Genomic DNA, 21,523 nt, shown 5'->3' with positions numbered 1-21,523 from the left:
TCCCTCTTCGGAACAACTTCTCCCACCGTCCGCCTAGATTGAAGCAACCACAAAAGTTTGCGGAGTTTTTGGGGACAGCCTCACCTAGAAAACTGGGAAGCCATTTTGATGTTTGCAGTGGCCAAGGCTGGACAGGGGTATCCCAAGTGAGCAACCGCTTCTCCTCGTGCCTGTCATTAAACTGCCATTACGGCTGCGTCTTCACAATGTGCGGATGGCCCATGTGGACTCAAATAAGAGATTATTGAATTGGCTGGGATCATATAGAGCACAATGAACTATTACTAACTGCACAGTCAGGGTTGCCCAACAGCAAGAGCATCGACGAATAGGTGCCCTTAGGCAGGCAGTTATTTGGAAAGAGGAAGTGTGCAGAAGGCAACAGTGGTAACTGCTGGTAACTCTATAGGGGACTATTGAAATAGTTTAAAATGTCCGCCTGCTGATCGTAACTAGAATAGTCTTCCAGTCAAGCTCAGCTCCTGATAGTTTCAAGGAAACATCCACCCAGTTTTCTTGGGAAGAGTACGGAAAGAGCTTTTGCCATTGCCTTGACTGGGATATAGTCCAACGTACCCCTCTCCCGTAGCTTTGGGATTTACACGTGGTCTCCTATCCACTTAGGAACCAGGCAGTGGAGCCTGATTAACTTGAGAGTGGAGCTTTGCAAAGGTCGCCGTGTTTCTTCTGTTGTCCTCCCATCCCCTCGTGGTTTTGTGTGATATAATGAGGAGAAAAAGGAGAAGGAGAAAAGCGAGAAGAAAAGGCTCCTGGCGCGGCTTCCCCCGCCCGCGTGGGCTGGAGCGGAGTGACTCTTAGGGCGGCGGGACTCGGCACTCCCGCGGCGCTACATAAAAGGCCGAGGGAGGGCTGGGAAAGAAGTCGAAGTCGAGGCGGCGGACCCAGCAACGCTCCGGCTGCGGGCTCTTTTCAACTGCCGTCTCCCCGTCTTTCCTTCCTTCTTTCCACGCTTCCTTTCGGGGAGCCTTCCTCCAGCTGCCTTCCCATTTTCTTCCCGTGCCTTCGTCGTCCTCTTGCGCTGCGATGTCTCCCAATCTCAGCGGCTACTACCGCTTCGTCTCGCAGGACAATATGGAGAGTTATCTCCGTGCCTTGGGTAAGCGAACCTTCCCCCCCCCCCACTCTTTCTCTCTGTTTTGTTTTTTCTCCCTCTCCCCGCCGCCAAAATGCCGTGTTGGCGATGCTGGCGGGACTGGTTGGCGCCCAGAGTGCTTTCTCGCGGCTCCACATGGTTTAGGGCAGGGGTCTCCAACTTTGGTAACTTTAAGCCTGGCGGACTTCAACTCCCAGAATTCCCCAGCCAGCAAAGCTGAAGTCCGCCAGGCTTAAAGTTGCCAAAGTTGGAGAGCCCTGATTTAGGGGAACCGCCAACCCTCGGACGGCAGTAATCTGGGCAGAGTTAAACTCCAGCATCTCTCTTTTTTACACCTAAAAGGTTACGATAATCTCCTCTTCCTGGGACTTTTATTTTATGGCCACCAATCTAATTCCCTTGCCCGATTTCAGAAGGGCAAAGCAGAGATGCTCCTGGCCAGAAGTTAGATGGCAAAGCACCAGGGGGGGAGCAGAGCTGATCTTAAAACAGAACAAAGGGAAGCTGAGATGCCTTGGCAAACCACTTCCACCTTCTCAAGTAAACTACTGGGATGAGTTTACCTCATCACCAGAGGCAATGCCTGACTCATGGAACTCTTGCCCTCCACCAACAATTTATAATCAATATCAATTTATCTTATGAACCCCAAGCTCGTTGTGATTCTAGAGGACCACAGCACTTTCAAATGCAACCTTACTGCTGTGTTAGAAATGGGGGAGAGAAATCTGCTTTGTGGCCTCAAATTAATTCCTGGCAGAAGTGAGATTTAAATGGGGATTTCCTGATTTGTAGCTCAGGGGTTTAGTCATTGCTCTGTTTTTTTAGGGCAGCTTGGTGAGAAAAGACTTGGCTATTAAACAATTGAGTTAAAAGAATGGTTTGTCTTTGATTCAGATGTTTGCTGCATTGGATTGTGTGGTGGTGGGGAGGTGTTAGTTAAAGAGATTCTTGTTTTCATCTTCCTTTATTACTTGGCCAAAATGAGGAAGAACTGAGGTAATCTATACAGAGAAAATGGATAGCAAGGACATGGTTTCATGCATTGTTACTTGCTACTTATTCCCATTGCCTTTGGGGTACACAGAGACTGTTCTTCAACATTTATTTAACATTGGTCCTTGTAATCTCCTGGTTAGATATCAATGTGGCCCTGAGGAAGCTGGTTTGTCTCCTGAAGCCAGACAAGGAGATCATCCACACCGGTGACCATATGATTATTCGCACCTTAACTTCTCTGCGAAACTATGTCATGGACTTTGACCTTGGGGTTGAGTTTGAAGAGGATCTGGGGGCAGTAGATGGACGTAAGTGCCAGGTAAGAGACAAAGGCTTTGGTGAACTGCAGAGAGAAATTGGGTCAGTGCCTTTCCACAAGAAAGAGCTTCTGGGTAGAAGAAACACATTATTTACATTCAGATTCTTGATCCAGAGTTGAACTGGATCTACAAAATTCTTCAGAGGCTGGTTTTCTGCCAATTTCCAAGCAAGCAATAGGGAGTTAATTTACACATTAATTCAATCTCATTTATAGAACTAACCCAATTTTATAAGTCGTCTGTTTACACCAGGACTTTTAAAACTATTCTTATGAGCAGTCTCTGTACTCCCTGCAGAATTTCCTGCTCCCAAGACCTATAAATCTCTCATGATAAACTGCTCACATGACGAAATAATTTGGACAAGTTTTTAATGCAAGCTAGAGCTTATCCATTATGCAAAATAAGCTCCTTTTTAGCTGGCAAAACTTGTGATTGGTGGTAAAATTCATGTTGGAACAGACACTTAATGATGTCTCTTTCTTTCTGCAATACCAAGGAAGCAACAAACAAACTAACAGGAAATTTATTAAAATCTTGATAACTCTGGATTGAATTCAGACTAATGCTGAGTAGTTTTGTAGGTAGAGCCAGGCATACCACTACAGTTTAATGAATACTTTAATTTATTTTGTGAATGAATCATTTCATCCATTTTCATAAGTGAAAGATGGATAAACTACCCTATTCATCAGTTAAGCCAACCTGGTCTTTTTTAAAACACATAGGATTATAGTTCCCATCATTCTCAGCCAATTTACTTAGATTGGGCTAAGCATACGGTTACTCACTGCCTTAAGAAAACTTTCTTGAAAGGAAGTTACAATGCAGGGGAAAGGACAATGAATAACCTCTACATACATTTTAGGCTTTTAAAGTGCCTGGAATTATGGCACTTTTCAACAACACTGGAAGTTAGCCAGTATTTCTTCAGATTGCTGACAGAGTTCAGAGAAAATGAATGGCTGAACTAAGAAATAAAATTTGGATTTAAAAAATAATTAACCCATAAACAGTATGTGACTTTGAACCTTGGAAAAGTTAGCAGTGAGAATTGTGAGTATTTTCTGGTTAAGAGCTAAACTTCATACCCAGCTTTGGGTGTTTTCAAGTCAGAGGACAGAAAAAGTCTCAGTGTTAATGGGATAGGTTGCACATCACCTGTAACCCACATTCCGCACATATTTCTCTTTCCATAGATCAGCCTTCCCCATGCTAGGAGGCCATAGCCCAAAGGGTCTACAATTTAATTGTATTGCTGTGCTGGCTCTGAATGTCAAAAGTTATGATTTCTCACTTCTGGAGTGCATTATGTCTGGAGTGCATTATGAGAAGACATCATGTTTTGTAGCTGTACCTAAACAAAATATTTTTATTGTAGCATGGATTTAGAGAGGGGCGTCACTTTTATTTTGTTTTGTTTTTCTTGTTTAAAGAATTGGGAAGAAATCCCTTGTCTTGGATTGGTCTAGAGTCCTTATTTCAAAATAAAGCTTAGGGATGAAGATGGAAGATAGGATTAGGGCTTCTTTCCCCTGCAGCTATCTGGAACAATGGCTTCCTTTAGCATTACGGAAAGACCTATTTTTTTCTTACCAGGGTGGCTCAGTTCTGGGGAAATTGGCACTCCCTGAGGAGGAAAAAAATCAGAACAGTTAGGAACACACATGTTTGGAAGCTTAAATTCTGTCATACAGAAACTTTAGTCATGAAGTAAAAAAAAGCAGCTTATTTGAGGTCTGCATCTATTGAGGTTTAGGCAGAATAGTTCCCAAGGGGATTTGCACATTTAAGACTTTTAGGCATATCTTCACTTCCCATTTCTGTCTGCAACAAAATCGACAATGCCGTTAAGGTAAGACTTTCTCCTGGTGTCCTGGATGGCTGCTTGAACAGGGCCTGCATTACCCTGAGCTGCTTTTATTTTATGGCATGTTCTGCCTTGTTTCCAGCAGAAGGCCCTTTCCTATTTCAAGTGATGTCATTGCCCCTTTCTCTTCCCCCCCACTCCCCTTGCTCCCTCCCGCTGCTTTCAGACAACTGTTTACTGGGATGGAGATCAGCTGGTGTGTGAACAGAAGGGAGAGAAACAGAACCGGGGCTGGAGGCATTGGCTAGAAGGGGATCAACTGCATCTGGTAAGGAGGAGTAAGCAATTTCCCTACTTCCACCCCCTTTTGCAAAAGCACAGAATGGGTCCTCTTCCCCAGCTCAGAAAAACCAAGAAGTCGGCCAACTTCTGTGTGCTTCCTCAGGGAGGCAATGGGCTCTTGACAAAAACATCCTTCCCAAGAGTTCAAAAGTTCAGTCCTCCGAGCAAGGGAGCCACCCATTGTCCACACTCTTCTTTGAAATTTGACTATAGCTCCTGGGGCACCAGGGAAGGAGAGGAAATCAAAGCAGAGAATCCCTGCGCCTGACGCTCAGAATTTTAGCCTTTGGTGCCACTAAACAACATGTGTTTTTTTTTTTACAGCCGCCCCTCAGGTAAGCGGTTCCAGTGGCAGTTTAGCAGAGATGGGCTTTATGAGTCTTTCTGAGCTGTGTCCTCTCTATGCAGTTCATGGCCTTCCCCTCTAGCACAGGATGCTGTGTTAAGTATGTAGGGAATGCTGACATCTGGACTGAATAAATACTCCGAAAACTTGTTAAAAAAAAAACAACCACCCTGAACTGTGATGATTGTATAGAGAAAAAGTGGGCTGCAGTATATTCTGAGAGATAGTCCGGTCTTACTGAAAAGTGTGCCACAAATTTCTAGCAAATATAAAATGCCTTGAAAGCCAGGGGTGTGACAGTGTGAGAAAACAGATTCTTAGTAGTATAAGATAAACATCCCTCTCCCCAAATCTCCCCATCCAATAACAATCTTAAGCATTCTTTACTTAAAAAAACACTTAAGTAATGTTTTTGCATTTTTAAATAATCATGCTAACTACAGTGTACTTTACAATAATGAAGCCACATTACATACAATAATAACTTAATTATGAAGCCACATCTTTAATAATGGAATATTAGACTAATAATAAGAGTACTAAATTAGGCATTCTCTTCAGTCTCACCCCAAATCATATGGACAGAATACCCTAACTACAATTCTACACTGTTCTTCAGTTCACTGGCACTGCCTAAAAGCTAGAAAGTTAGAAAAGATTAAATAAATCCAAGCACAACCAATTGCAGACTTTCACCAGGGAACAGCTAGGTGAAAATTCATTTGCACTTTTCAGCATGAAATCGGTAGGTGTTTCCCTAGGCAGCCACTGGGGAATTCTGGGAGTTGAAGTCTTCATGCCTTACAGTTGCTAAGACTGAGAAACACTCCTCTAATGCTTCAAACTAAGAGGTGGAGTTAAGTAATTTTAGACTCTGAACTTCATGGTTTTGCCCCTTATCTACAGAGGAAAACAAATTTGTGGAATATGCCAGCTCTGGTAGATAGGGGCTTGCTCCAGAATCCTCCCCCCGGTGGCATTCCCGATTGAAACAAGCTGTTTCTGTACTATAGCACAAATCCTTGGATCAACGTTCTGAAAGAAGCAGTGAAGAACTTAAGATTGTGGTGGTACGAATCCACTTTGGAAGTTTTCCTTTGGAATTAAAATTAATGGGCATGAATACGCTTACAAAATTTTTCTTTTCTTCAATGAATGTTGAGCTGCTCAACTTCCTAGGACCTAGTGGATTGTCTCTCCTGTGGATGGTGGTGGAGGGGCGACAGGTTTGCCTTATCTAGTTGAATCAACAACCTGTAAGATTTGACCAAGTAGCTGCTTTCACAAGCAAGAAGGTCCCCCAAACAGGGTGGAAACTCGGCACAAGACACATAGTACAACCAAAATGGCATTTGGTTGACTCTTCCCCCATGCCCCTGCTACCTCATTTTAGGATAATTAGATTACTTTTGTAGATTTGAAAGCAGCCGGTTACTAAAAGTATGCACACAAATCTTTTTGTAGGCCTTTGAAGTTTGCCGTGTATCATCCCTTCTTTCCCCAGCATCCGACACAACAGCCTTATGCTTCAACATCTTTTTTGTGAATGTGTCCATTTTTCTGAATGTTATCTATTTTGAGCAAAACAAACAGTTTTTGTAAACTTTTTTTTTCTGCTGAAATGTAGCTGCTTTTTTTTCAGCACTTCCCTTTAATACATGCATAGAGAATTGTATATCTGGAAAACTGTGAATTAATGAAGAAGGTTGTCTGTAGGCTTGGGAGGTGCAAAGTAGAGATGTTCACACTGGGATTTCTGTTGTATTTCTATTGTTTTTGTGCGAGGTACAAGTAAAAACCAAACTGAACCTGTTTGCTGGCTGGCAGATGACAATTTCCTCTAGGGATTCAAGCATAACTGGACTTCCTGATTCTTGACTGACCGTTTTCCTTCTAGCGCATGACAGCAGAGAATGAGGTTTGTGTCCAGGTATTCCAGAAAGTGAAGTGACCTCAAACATCTACCTGGTGTGATGTGCCAACTTCCAGATGGACCTGGTAAGGGGGACCAAACCAGATGCAGAATCAAGCAAACTCTTCATATCTTTTCCTAATCTTTCATTTTTGGATTAAAAATGTGTGCATTTTTAATGACCAAATGTGTGCATTTTTTTATTAGTGACTGAGACATATAAGCAATATGCTTCCAATCATCTTCCTGCTTTTCAGATTAAAACTTCTATGCTTAACTATTTCTCTCTGAAGTGGCAGACTGTATTTTGACTACGTCATTATAATTTGGAGTGTGCGGCCTCGTGTAGCTGATTATTTATCCAAACCCAAACATCTGGCAATGTAGTTACAGTTTGATCATCTTAAGAATATGGGTTCTCCTGACAGTACAAAAAAATTATCCTTGCAAATATATTGTTACCGAGCCAGACCTAGTGCTGGGGAAAGACAGCATCTCACATAAATGTAGCTAGGTAAGTGATAATTTCTTTGCAATTTGGAAATTTTTTTTTAGCAAGAAGCATATGCTGGCAACCAAAATCTTCTATAGGTGAAGTGGGCTTGTGAATAGGTTGCAGAAAGGAAAGGACTTTGTTTTTGGATTGGAGAAATTGAGCAAGCATTGGGAAAAAAGGAAACTGGAACTTTAAGAAAGAGAAATCCTTTCAGAATAAGAGTTCTGTCATCCTAAGGAGGAGAAGGAAGTGATTTATCTCATCAAATTCTCTGCCTGAGAACTTTGGTAAGAGGAGATTGTTAAATAACGGACGGAGCCATGAAATCCTTTCAGTTTAGAAAGGAAATAAACACTGATGCTCGATAAATCAGAGATGAATAGCACACAATGCTACTCTGGAAGCTTCTTAAAGGTTTGCTTTGGCTGGGAACAGAAACTTTGCACATGGCTGAAGGGAAGCTGAAGTTTAGCAGTTGGCATATTGGATTTGCTGCTTGCCGAAGGACAGTTCTGTGGTTTTCCAGAAGTGTATTCCTGGCTTCTGGTTTCAGTATTGATTGATCGTCATTCAAATGATTCTGTACATTCCAATCATTGCCTTGACTCCATTGGTCCTGCTTGGCCGGCCTCACTTGAGTTCTTTGAAATAAAGGTTTCTTCAAACAAATCAGGAGAAGTTTCCAAAAATTCAACATGGTGGTTGTGATGATCAAAGCCTTCCTTTGTTTTTATAAGCATTGTACAGATGGCACATAAAAACAGGTTGAGGTTGGATTGCACTATTGTGGCCATTACGATTTTTTAAACCGCATTCTGCAGACATCCCTGACTTTATTCCAGGCAATTTGGCAATTCTGCCTCCTTTTTTCTGTAACTGTTGAATCTACTTGTACAAATGCATCTACATTTACCAAATCTCCTGCCACACATACATCAAGCACACACACACACACACACCGTCCAACATTATATACTCCCCTTTACCCTCAACTCATATAAACCACAAAGAAGAATTCCATGCTGGTAAATATGAATAATTCAGAAACTCTATGGAGGAACAAAAGGCATTCATCTTCATTGTTTCTTTTTTTTTAAAGTTAGCCTTTGAACTCTGGTGTTTGTGAAGTGCTATCATGCCTGATAACCAACCTTATTAACAACAATTAACAAATCATCAATTAATAACACAACCATACTCAGTGCATTCGGTGGCCCGTCCTCATTGGAATTACATCTACATGGAGGGAAGCATGCAGTGGGTTGCCTCAAAGTTCTGTCTCAGGCCCAGTACTCTTCAACATCTTCATAAATGGTTTATATGGGGGAATAGAAGGGGAACTCATCAAATTTGCTGAGGACACAAAACTGGAGGAAATTGCCAATATTTTAGATGATAGGCCCAAGATTCAGAAGGATTTTGACAGGCGGGCCTTACTCAATGCAATTAAGTGCTGGGAAAAACAAGGTCCTACACATAGGCAGGAAAAACCAAATGCACAGTGACAGAATAGGTGGTATCTGTCTCAACAATAACAACTGTGAGAGGGTCTAGGTGTCCTAAAAGACCACCACTTAATTATGAGGCAGCAGTATGCTCCAGCTGCCAAACTGCTAATGCAATACTAGGTTGCATCAACGGAGGGATAATATCAAGATCATGTGAAGTGATAGTACCGCTTTATACTGCATTGGCAAAATCACGCTTGGAATCACCACAATGGAAAAAAGATTTTGAGATCCTAGAAAGAAAGCAACAAAGATGATAAGAGCCTGGAAGCTATACCATAAGGAGAACAATTGAGGGAACATCTAGTCTGATGAAGAGAAGGATCATGTGTGATATGATAGCAGTCTTCCAAGACCTGATGGACTATTCCAAAAGGAGTAGGGGCAGGGGTGAGTTCCTGCCAGTTCTAACTTCTTCTATAGAAGAGGTTCCACAAATCTACAGTGCTGTTTAGAACCGATTCCAGCTCCTTCCCACCGCCTGTCCGTACATCATCAAGATGAAGAGCGAGAGGAGGAATTCTGGGAGTTGAAGTCCACAAGTCTTAAAGCTGTCAAGTTTGAATACCCCTGGGGTTTTTTTCTAAAGGGTTAGGGGTGCAAGGGTCTTGTTACTTGACAGCTTTAAGACTTGTGTGCTTCAAATGCCAGAGCTTCTGAGTCAACATTTTGGTTGCTAAGCAAGAGCGTTGTTAAGTGAGTTTCACCACATTTTACAGGTTGGCCACGCCCACCAAGTCACATGGCTGGCAAGCCACTCCCACCCGGTCACATGGCAAGTCTCTCCCACCCTGTCCCATGGCCGGCAAGCCTCTCCCACCCAGTCACATGGCCGGCAAGCCACTCCCACAAAGCAGGCCACACCTACAGAAGAGGTTCTAAAAAATTTGAAACCCACCACTGAGTAGGGGTCAACCTATTTGCCAAAGCACCTGAGGGCAGGAAAAGAAATAATGGGTGGAAGATCATTAAAAAGGGATTCAGCCTAGAACTAAGGAGAAATTTCTTGACAGTGAGAACAATTAATCAGTAAAACTGTCAGGTCTGTCTCCGTTCAAATCTTAAGAAAGAAAACCCTCAACTCCATAGATTTAGAAAAAATGTACTTTAATTAGGAATGAACTGATAGCAGCAAAATCAAAGTCACCCCAAATACCTCCTCTAGCCCATAAAGACCAATCAGCATCCAATAGGATGTTACGGGAAATCTTTTCAGCAGATGCTGGATGCCTCTGGAGGCAAAGGATGGTTGGCCTTTGAAACGTCCAAACAACTCCACTCCATTGATGGGTAGCAACCCTCCTTCCAATTCTCATGGGAACACTTCAAACCAGCTCACTTCCCCACCTCAAATGTCAAACACCCCCCCCCCATCTTTTTTCTGTGGCAACCGAGGGAAAGCAAGCTGCGAACCACATTCTGGAGATCTGTCTGACAAAAACAGCTTGCCTATGGAAGTTGTGGGTCTCCATCTCTGGAGGTTTTCAAGAAGACACCGGACAGCCATTTGTCTGAATGGTATAGGGCATGGGTGTCAAACTCACTGCGTTACGTTGCCATCATGTGACATTTCGTGATATTTTTCCCATTGGCGGAGCTGGGGTGGGCGTGCCTTGCGCATGATGCATCCGGCCCATGGGCCACCAATTTGACACCCCTGGTATAGGGTATCCTCGCTCAGCGATGGGCTGGGCTAAATGACCTCCAAGGTTCCTTCCACCATATTATTCTATATTCTATGATAATATTAGATTATTGGGTGTAGCCTAGTCACTTTCTATGACACTGTGAGATGGGCAGTCATATAAATTTTATTAATAAATAAATATTTCAGAAGCAGAAGCTGAAAAATAATTCTAATGATCAGAAAAAGAGGTCAGTCCCAAACATCATACGGTTAAAAATAAACATCTATTAATCATGTATGAAAGATTGGTTACCCTAAATTGAAACACTGCTTTTAAAGATGTTTTGTTGCACCATAAAATAAGGTCGCAATATCCTATTTTTATAAGCACCTGAGGTGAACTTGCATTTTTGTTTTGTCTTAACTCAGAATTGCTTACGATATTCAAAATATAAAACAGAACATTTTCCACAAAGTAGAAACTACATTTGATGCTGTACAACTCTAAGACGGCAACTTTGTCAGGCTGAGGAATACACTTTGTACTGAGTGGCATACCTTTAAAAAAGATTGTGAGAACAAAGAAACAAAGTGGGGCCAAGACAAAAACTATTTTAAAAATAATTCTATTCAACTCTAAATGAGGTTCATCATAGTTGCACAGGGGCTAGTCCTATATTTAATCACAGTTTTCTTTAAGACATTCAATGCCACAAATTTGTAGCCCTTGGGAGTGCCTAAGCATCTCAGGCTATACCTCTGCTTTAAATTATTACATTACTGCAACCTTGGACCAAACTTATAAGACAGTGAATCCTATAAGGATTTGGACATCTCTGTCTACAAAAGAATAATATCCCTTGGTTAAATCTTAGATGTTGTGCATCCTTTACATCTTCGAAAATGAGTTCATGTTCACCGTCTCTCATTTTGGCTACTGTGAGCAAGGGTCCTTCCAAATCTGTGGCCGTTTTGAAATTGAACACATCAGCTGACATGTCCTACTTCCCCTCTGCTATCTCCAGCTCAGGTTTCTCCCAGCCAGGCATACAGATGAGCCCAGGAACAGTGCTACGTTAGCAAGAAATCCTCATGTCACTTACAAGATTCATAGATAATACACTACACCAACAAAGCTCATTTCCAATACCATTTGTGCCTGCTCAGCAAAAGGAGTCTATTGTACTCATCCATGTCAAAGACTACCTTACTGAATACTTTGCAGACCAGTAGACATATAATAAATGAACATAAATTTGTGGGCTGTGTGAGTTGAATGGGAGTGGGGATGCTTTAGATATCTTTGCTTCTGGCTTATTGTTTCTCTTCTTGAGCTGATTATAAATTCATGGAGCATTGGAAATGGAGGAGCCATAAACTAGAATGAGAGGCATGATTACAAGGAAGGAGCTAAAAGGCTGATCTGCTGATATTCTCTACTACTTATTCACCTGGGATACGTTATGATTTGTTGAAAGCACAGCTCCAGATTTGCTCCCGGAGCTAAATGCACAAGCATTTGGTTTGCTAAAGGTTGAGAACAATAAAGGGAAAAGGCACAGGGGCTATGAAGGATGCTTGTCACATGGGTTAATTGTTCAGGTAGTCCCCATTTAGTGACTGCCTTGTACAGCAACAATTTGCAGTTACTATGGTGATGAAAAAGTAACTTTGAGATCAATCCCCACATTTGCAACCTTTAGCTGAGGTGGCGCAGTGGTTAGAATGCAGTACTGCAGGGAGTGGAAGGGAGCGACTGGGGCATGGCGAATGCCCAAGTCAGGCAGGTAGCATTGGAACTCTTCAGAGGTGAACTGGGGGCCATTGTCCGAGACAAGCATGTCAGGGAGACCATGGATCGTGAACAAGGAGTCAAGCACCTGAATGGTGGCCCCCGAGGTCGTGCTTGTCATGGGAAATAGCTCCACCCATTTGGACCATGCATCGACCACTATGAAGAAGGAGCGACCGGCCATAGGGCCCAGGAAGTCAATATGGAGGCATCTCCATGGGGCCATGGGGCATTCTCAGTCCCTGGAAGGCATGACGGGAGGCACCAGTCGCACCCAGGCAGCGATATCAGCGTTCATGGAGGGCCACCAGATGTAGCCACGGCCCAGGCTTTTCATTCGGACAATGCCTGGGTGCCCGTTATGGAGGCGAGTTAGAACAGCATGGCGAAGGGAGGCAGGGATGAGGACACGGTTGCCCCAGAGAAGGCAGTCCTGAAGGACTGACAGTTCCGTGTGGCATCGGAAGTAGGGTAGAAATTGTTGCTCCCGGGAAGAGGAAGGCCAGCCCCTGCGGACAGCATTAATGACGTAGGCGAGGACTGGGTCGGAGAGGGATGCGTGTGCAGTGTCAGAAGCAGACATGGGGAGGTGCAGGATCAGAGACGTCAAGGGGCAGAGGGCAGCGGCTCAAGGCATCCGCGTGGCCCATATGGCTACCAGGCTTATGGATCAGGGAGTAGGTGTAGGAAGCGAGGAACTCAGCCCAGCGGGACATCCTAGGGGAAAGAATAGCGGGGGTAGAGCGGTCCCCGGCTAAGATGCCAAGGAGGGGCTTGTGGACAGTCACCAGAGAGAAGGGACGGCCGTACAAGTAGTGATGGAAGCGTTTTACTCCCGCAACGGTGGCTAGAGCCTCCTTATCCAGCTGGCTGTAATTGTGCTCAGCTTTGGATAAGGTGTGAGAGTAAAACGCAATAGGGGACTCAGAACCGTCAGGGTAGGAGTGGCTAAGGACCGCCCCGACGCCAAAGGGGGAGGCGTCACAGGCAAGGACTAAAGGAAAACGGTCGTCGTATTGAGCCAGGATGGGGGGGGCAGTTAAGGAATGCTTGACAGCTGCGAGCGCATGCGCCTCGCGGCTTGTCCAAGTCCAAGGCATGGAGCTGTCCAGCAGCCTGTGGAGGGGTTCAGCAAGAGTGGCCTTATGGGGAATGAAGGAGGAGTAAATGTTGAGGAGGCCTAAGAAGGCCTGTAGTTCCACTTTATTAGTGGGAGCGGGCGCAGAGAGGATAGCGTTCACTTTAGAAGGGGACGGGTGAATGCCGTGCTGGTCAATTAAATAGCCCAGGAATGTCACGGCAGGAACACCCAACTGGTATTTTGATTTTTTTAAATGCAAGTCCGCGGCGCGGAAGCACAGCAAGACGGCTCACAGCATTTTGGCGAGTCCTGATTGGTCAGTGGCAGCGATCAGGACATCGTCAAAATAAGGGGTGACCCCAGGAATGCCATGGAGCAAACGCTCCATGAGACATTGGAAAATTCCAGGGGCAACACTGATGCCGAATTGTAAGCGGCGGCATTTAAAGGCGCCGCGGTGTGTAACAATGGTTTGCGCAGTCACAGTGGCATCGTCAACAGGCAGCTGCTGGCACGCCTGCGTGATGTCCAGCTTAGCGAAGACCTTGCCCTGGCCCAAGGAGTGCAGCACATGTTGCACCACGGGCACAGGGTAAGGGTGGGACTGCAAGTCCTTATTGACAGTTGATTTAAAGTCCACGCAGATCCTAATAGATCCGTCGGACTTTAAAGGAACCATGATAGGGGTTTCCCATGGGGAGAAGTCGACACGTTCTAAAACCCCTTGGGCGATGAGCTTGTCCAGCTCAGAGTCAACCTTAGATTTCAACGCGAGAGGCAGGCATCTCGCTTTAAGGCGGATGGGGGCCACAGTAGGATCAAGATTTAGGGAAATGGGCGTTCCAGTGTAGCAGCCCAGGGAAGGGTCGAAAACGTCATCAAATTCAGAGAGGAGGGAGGAAAGGTTGTCATCGGGTGGAGAAAAGAGAGAGGTAGAATGTATGCCAGAGATAGAGAGGCTGAGAGCCCGAAACCAATCCAGGCCCAGCAAGGAAGCTAAGGGGGTTTGGACAACAAGGAGAGGTAAGCGGGATTGGAAAGAGCCATAGCGGATAAGAAAGTGGCTGCAGCCAAGTAAAGGTATGGGGTTCCCCTGATAATCACGGAGGCGGCAGTTGCCGGGAGATAGGTGGTGCCATCGTAAGTGGGGCAAGAGGGAGTGCAAAGCATCCCAGGACATGATGGATCTGGCGGATCCCGTGTCTACTTCCATAGAGCAGGGTTTGCCTTCCAGGAAGATGCGGAGATGCAGCTTACCCCGACCTCCCCCAGTAGACAGGCCGAATCGATGATCCATTCGGGGCAGGTATCCTCGGGGTCACCAACAGAGAGGCAGTTCTGGCGGCGGGCGGCCGGGTTGGTAGAGGTGTGGGGAAGAAAGGCCGGCGGCTGCGGAGAGCAATGGTCGGCAGGAGTCGAGCGGCAGACGGAGGCCAAGTGGCCCTTCTTGCCACATTTTCAGCAGACCACGGAGCAGAAACGGCAGGAGGAGCGGAGGTGGCGACCCCCGCAGCTGAGGCAAGCACGGCCGTCTTTGTGGGAAAGGGCTTGCAAGCAGTCAATGGCAAGGTCCAATTCTGACTTGTAAGTGTCAGAATCTTACTGATGGTGGACAGAAGGAGAAGGAGGCATCTGCGGCGTCGGATGAGGGAAGCGGCGGAGGTCAGGTATGGACTGGTCAGCCATCTCAGAGGCATGGGCTTCGTCCACTGCAATTTTGAGGGTGAGCTCAGAGTGTGAGAGGATGCGCCGGTGGAGCTTGAGATCTCTGAGGCCGTAGATAAACTGCTTGAGCAGTGCCTTATCGAGATCAGCAAATTCACAGTTAATGGCCGCCGCCCTGAAGGAAGCCACATAGTGACTGATAGGCTGGCCTGCAGACTGGACACAACGGTGGAAAAATTGTTGCCACGCGAACCGGGAAAGAGTGGGTTCATAGTGGTTCTTGAGCTTGGCAATAAGTTGATCCCATGGCATCATGTGGACCGGAGTAGGCGAAGACAGTGCCCTAGGAGTGGCAAACATCTCAGGGCCACAGTAATTCAAAAAAAAATGCCCAGTTTCCTGTCAAGCGAAAGGCTGGTGAGCTCATGGGCGTTCAGAAAACATTCAAAGCGTTCGAGGAACGCATCCCATGCCTCAGCCTCAGGGCGGAAAGGAGAAAATATAGTAGCAGCAGCCATGGGAGGCACTTGGTGAGGGTCCATTTTGCCCGTCCTCATCGCCAGTTTTAAAGCCTGAGGCGGCAATAACTGAGAAGGCGAAATTCAACGAAACCCTTTATTTAAAATGGAACGACTGACAGAAACAAGCAACACTGAACTCGTCTGACAGCTATTTATATGGGTAGCTGTCAGATGGGGAACCAATGGGTGGCTGGCTTTTGTTTCGCCGGCCGGCAGGCATGCCTGGGCCAATCAGAGGCGTTTCACCTAACGGCATCTGCTGGCCGGGCCTGGTAGAACACAACACAAATGACCATCAAGCCACCATTAAGTTTTCAGGATTCTCTAGACCAGCGATGGCGAACCTTTTTTGGCTCACGTGCCACAAATGGGGGAAGCGCAGGGGGGTTGTGTGCGGGCGTGCCACACCCATAATGCAACACGCGACACCACCACCCCAGTGGGCATGTGCTCACAACGCGCGACCCCCCCCCCCATTTTTACATGCTTTTTTTGCCTTCCCCAGGCTCCAGAGGCTTTATAGGAGCCTGGGGAGGGCGAAAAGAGCCTCCACCGCCCCTCCCCGGAGTCCCTCTGGAGGCTTCAGGGACCGTCTGGAAGCTTCCCTGACGCCTACGGAGCACTTAAAATGACCCTCCGAGCAAACCGGAAGTCACTTCCGGTTTGCTCGGAGGATTGTTTTAAGAGTTCCGAAGGTGAACCTCGCGTGCCCTGACAAATGACGGTGGTTTTATTCCCCATGCTGAGCGGAGATACACACTCCCATTCTGGCTCACAAAGGCATTCCAAACTGACCGGCTATAAACTTTGCATCTGGGTAAAATGCCCCAGAGGCCAATCGTATGCAGAGATGTGATCACATGTCATGGAACTACATTTCCCATAAGGCAGTCTCTGCCTACATTTCCCATGAGGTAGTTTCTTAAAGGAGACAGTTCTTAATTCCTACACTAGCGATATACTGCTGGGGCAGCACACTCCCCACCTGGAATTATAAATTCCACTATCAACTAACTTTTAACTAAAGGCAAACAAAGGCATGGTACAAAACAATGCAAACTTGATTATCTAACTAACTAAGATAACAGAAGCATAACATCGACATGCAAACCTAGCTAACTAATTAACTGAGTTACACAAAAGCATAGCAGAAAACAGTGCAAACAATGATGTAAACACAAAGCATGCAAAGCTTGAGGTTCAATCTTCTAGTTCAGTCTTCTGTAGCAGCAGTACCAGGTCGGTGATTGGTCTGGTGTAGAGCTTCTTGGTAGAAGTCTGCTGGTCGTGACCTGACTCCAGCGGCTTCACAACTTGAACTTTCACCTGGCGAACTAGTTCATCATCACTGGGTAGGATTTGGTGCACGAGTCCCATAGGCCGTGAGTTCCAATGGACATAAGTCCCTTAGGCCATGAGTTCCAATACTTGTCTTTGGGAACGAAGTTCCCTGCTGGTGCTGGCCAGTCACCTGTCTTCAGGGTCAGCAAGGTGGCTGGGGTAAGGACAGTTGGGTTTTCAGGACCCAAAAACTCTGGAACCAAAGGTTGAGCGTTGATGATAGCTGCCACCTCAGCCATGAGGGTGGTAAGGACGATCACTGCTAAGCCCAACACAAGAGGTCTCTATCTGGAGAAGCGTTTGAAGTGAGCTGGTTCTCAGGACTGGTTGAGGGGTAATTGTGGTGCTAGTTTCACCTTTTCCATGATGAAACTGATGTGAACGTTGTTCTCCCCACCGTAGACCCTGATGTATCCTACAGCTGCTATTGCCTTCGTTGTGGTGACAGGCAAGATGGGAATGTACATGCGCTGCACAGGAACACTTTGGAACAACTCAGAGAGGCACACCACATTTCCCATTCTTGCTTCTGTTGGTTGTGATGTTTGCCACTAGACCACATGAAATATAGGTAGTTTCGATGGTCTTCTCTGACAAGGACTAAGTAGAACATCTGCTGGATGTCGGCCATGATGGCTATGGCTTCCTTTCTGGAGTGAATGAGCATGCTGATCAGACTGTTGGTGAGGTCAGGTCCTGTGAGAAGGACCTTGGTCAGAGAGAGGCCTTAGAATTGCACGCTGGCACCGAAGACTACTCGAATCTGACTTGGCTTTCGTGGGTGGTACACTCCAAAGGATGACAGGTACCAGCATTCCTCATCATTTCTCAGAAGTGGAGCAAGTTCTGCATGCCCGTTCTGGACCATCTTGTCTAGGAACTCCACTAAATGAGTTTTCATTTCCGGCTTCCTGTTTATGATTTGTCTCAGCTTGAAGGGGCAAGAGAGAGGTTGCTCATGGTTATTTGAAAGCTGTTGCCTGGGTATGCGGAAGGGTAGTGGAGTCATCCAATTCTTGGTAATCTCCTGTTGAAGCTCCTTGTCCATGAGCCTCAGAAATTCTTTGTCCTCTATTGACAAGACCAAGTCATTGTCTTCTTTGCTGGTCTGGAACACTGTTGCTCCTAAAACTGGTTTGATTGAGGAAGTCGTGAAGTGTTCTTGACATGGTCTCTAGTGGGATGTTGTCCCATTACTGAGAGTGGAGGTTGCGAAGACATTTGCATGGGTAGGGACCTGCGGCTGATCGACACAAACCACCCTGAAGATACCACTTCTGGGTTCTGTTTTGATGGCGAATGGGGAGCCCGTTGTGCCCTTCACCACTTCTCGTGGGGTGAAGGCGTCAGGGGTGTCTGCTCCTGACAAGATCAGGATTTTGGCTTTGGGAACTAGAGCAGGAAAGTGATTAGCCATGTGCTTCGAGTGAGGTTTGGTGCTTGCTAACTCTGGTGTCGCAATCTGACTGCAATCATCTGGTGGTTGTCCCCTTCTAGTAATGGTGGAGGTGGGAACTGTGCACTCCCATCTAATGCTTCTATGCAGAATCCATTGACTTCCCTCCCCACCGTGCGCTGGGACCCGGTGCACGTTGATGTCATGATGTGCGTTTCTTCACTTTGGACATTGATGAGACTGTCGAGTATTGAGTCTTGTGATCCAGATTGAGATTCCCCTCCTTGTTCCTGTTGTGGTGGGCTTAATTAGAACTGTCCTTGATGGTCGCACATCTGAATTGTTACTGGCGGAGTTGGAGATTTGTGTTTTGTGTACAGACACAAAGGTTTTTTCCCTTGTGCTCTGCATTGGGCTCTTGATTGCAGCAGCATTATGGGCAGCCCTTTTGGTGATTGTGGAGTAGTCATCCCAATGACCTAGGTTTCAAGGGTCGGTGCATTGCTCTACCTGATCAGCAACAAATTCTTCGAGGGTAGTAAAGGGAGGATCATTGAATTGATTGTTCTTCCTGTATGCATCATGCAGATCGGTCCATCGATCATTGAACCATCTTGATAGTTTTCCGATGATAATGTTCTGTATGCTGTACTCATCAAGGCATGTCAATCCCTTGGTTTTGGGGTCTTCTTGAGCAGCAGTTCCGAGAGAAGGGTAGAAAACTCCCATAACTCCTCGGGATCACTTGGACTAATATTGGGATACTCAACAACCTGTTTCAAGAGTGAGGACCCCATGAGTGTGGATGAGCCAAACAGTTGATCGAGTATCTTCCATGCTTGTTCATAGGCTTTGACTGGATCCTTCAGATAAGTGTGGTAGATTCCTGTAACTATTTGCTTAGACATTGGGCCTAGCCAAGCCTTTATATATACAATCTTGTCCTCAGGCTCTATCTTCTCGGCATGGATAGCACATTGGAAGATCTCCCTCCATACCCGATATTCTCGGCTTGTCAGAGAACTTCTCTACCTCTCTAGATGCTAAGTTCACCTTCCTCTGGTAAGGTTGCCAATCTGCCCCAGGGTTGTATGCTGGGGGAGACGGTGAGGTGTGCTCCACAGCTTTGGGTGGATCAGGACCAGTGGCCTCCTGTTGGTTTGAACAGGTGCGGTCCATAGGAGTAGGCATGGTGGCCGAGAACAGCTGGTGTTTCTCTACAGAAAGGTTCTGTGTAATTTCATCTTTCCATGGCGCAAAGGTTGTTCTTGTTGCTGCTCTGCAGGCTGATCATGTTTATTTCTCTGTTCGTTCGTGTTCAAGTTGCCTTGACGTATCAGCTGGAATTCTTTTGCCCTGACACTGAGGTTGCTACTTGCGGCTTTTTGTATTCCTGCTGGTTGAGGATTGTTTGCTGTGGTTTCTTGAAGATAGCGTTCTAGGCTCCTAGCCAAGGGGTGGCTTCATCTCCATCATTAGTCATGGCAGACAGCCAAGCCTGTGTCTGCATATTCATTAGAATCATGGGACAGAACAGATGTTGCCAAGCCTCTAGCCTCTAGATGGTGGTGTTACATCCTTTCCCTCTGTTTTTGCCTCTCTTTCTAAGCTCCAAACTCCAGAACAGAAGAAAAAAATTATTTAAAGACTATGATCCGGCCAAGCCTTGCAAGGAAAGAAACTTTTAATCCACAAATACAAAAAAATGAAAAAAGTATAGAGGAAGAAGGGGAAAAAAGACCAACCCAGTTTAAAAGTAAGAGGCATTTGTAAATTGTCCATCCATAGAAAACAAACAAAATTAAAGTGAAAAAGATAACACAATAGTTTTAAACCAGGGTTAATTCACTGCTTGCTTGCTTCTGTCTTCAATTTTATTTTAGCTCTGAATCTTTTGGGTTTTCTCTTCTCTAATAATAAGGATTTTTCTCACCATTTTGACACACTGTCTCTCCTATTCTGCTTCTGTTTCAGGGGTCTGTCCCAACCTTCTGCAGCCATTTTGGCTGCTTCTCTTGTAGCCGGCAAAAAGAGCTTTTTCCTGGATCGATCAGAGGCCCCTGAGATCAGCAGGATGTGCCCTTCTCTATCACCGTTCTTTCATAATGGTTTAGATCCGAAAGGATCATCCAGCAACAGAGATATCGAGAGCAATCCTAGAGCCCCAAGATTGCATGTCGTGTCGTAGCGATGTCAGGCTCCGCCTCTCAAATCACAATCTTAATATCCTTCCCAAAGCACCAGTTGTATTCACTTCCATTCTAACTGCTGACATATGAATAATAAAACTCAGTCATTTTAAATTGACAATTCTTGCATGTAACACAATCCAGGTAGACATAACTTATGCAAGTCATTTTTTAGCCAGGAGCTACATATGACATTACTATTGTTTGCAGTGAGTAAACCATATCTGCAACAGCCTCTGTGACCTATAGGCATAACTTTCAATTTGACAATCTGCAATAAGGGGCAAAATTTTGTGTGCTTGTATTTAATTGGTATGTTAACTTATTAGTATTTACCATTTGTGGATAGTATTTGGCATACCCTGTTAACCTATGTAGCATCTCAACTTTGCAAGTTGTGCTGGTTTCCAGTGAAGTTCTGTGTACTATTCAAGGTGTGGATCATCATCTATAAAGACCTATGTGCCACCGACTCATGTTATGTGCAGGGCCTCTGGTCTCTTGTTTATGCTTTTCCAGGCTGGGCATATTCCATGTTTCTTCTTTGCCTCAATATCATCTGGAAGTGTGTGTGTGTGTGTGTGTGTGTGTGTGTGTGTGTGTGAGAGAGAGAGAGAGAGAGAGAGAGAGAGAGAGAGAGAGAGAGAGAGAGAAGATGTGGTAGGTGTCTCAATTTTGTGGAATGGAATGGAATAGAATAGAATTCTTTTTTGGCCAAATGTGATTGGACACACAAGGTCGTGATGCCTTTAACAACTGGAAGGTATGTTTGTTAATTTCTGTTTTAGAGGATTAATGGTTGAATAGTAAAATTGTTATGGTGAATTGAACACTATATACATTTGATCATTTTCTTTCTTTCTTTCTTTCTTTCTTTCTTTCCTCACTTTACCCACCTTGGAAGGATGGAAGGCTGAGTCAACCTTGAGCTGGTCAGAATCGAACTGCCAAACTGCTGGCAGTCAGCAGTCAGCAGTACACTGCATTCTAACTACCGTGCCACCGTGATTCTTGGAGAAGAATAGAGAATGGCACCCCAACAATGGAGTGGACTTCAGCTAGAC

At 45.4% G+C, this 21,523-nt stretch overlaps 1 protein-coding gene across 1 annotated transcript; it reads left to right on the top strand.

The window, feature by feature from the left end:
• Positions 1-718: 718 nt before the first annotated feature.
• RBP5 (retinol binding protein 5) lies at positions 719-7,030 on the top strand. The gene is made up of 4 exons (XM_081945296.1): positions 719-1,117; positions 2,254-2,432; positions 4,470-4,571; positions 6,829-7,030. The coding sequence occupies exons 1-4, from the start codon at positions 1,045-1,047 to the stop codon at positions 6,880-6,882; spliced, it is 408 nt and encodes a 135-aa protein (XP_081801422.1). The 5' UTR covers positions 719-1,044; the 3' UTR covers positions 6,883-7,030.
• The last annotated feature ends 14,493 nt before the right edge of the window (positions 7,031-21,523 follow it).

Source organism: Natrix helvetica (assembly GCF_964273705.1).
Source record: "Natrix helvetica genome assembly, chromosome: 2".
Taxonomy (NCBI): domain Eukaryota; kingdom Metazoa; phylum Chordata; class Lepidosauria; order Squamata; family Natricidae; genus Natrix; species Natrix helvetica.
Note: the sequence above shows the minus strand (reverse complement) of the source record. Positions and strands in the feature narration are given on the sequence as shown.

Bases quoted from the DNA above. Each gene is read 5' to 3' on its own strand.
- RBP5 (XM_081945296.1), top strand. From the start codon at position 1,045: ATGTCTCCCAATCTCAGCGGCTACTACCGCTTCGTCTCGCAGGACAAT. The intron at 2,433-4,469 runs GTAAGAGACAAA...CGCTGCTTTCAG, and splicing joins TAGATGGACGTAAGTGCCAG to ACAACTGTTTACTGGGATGG. The intron at 4,572-6,828 runs GTAAGGAGGAGT...TTTTCCTTCTAG, and splicing joins AAGGGGATCAACTGCATCTG to CGCATGACAGCAGAGAATGA.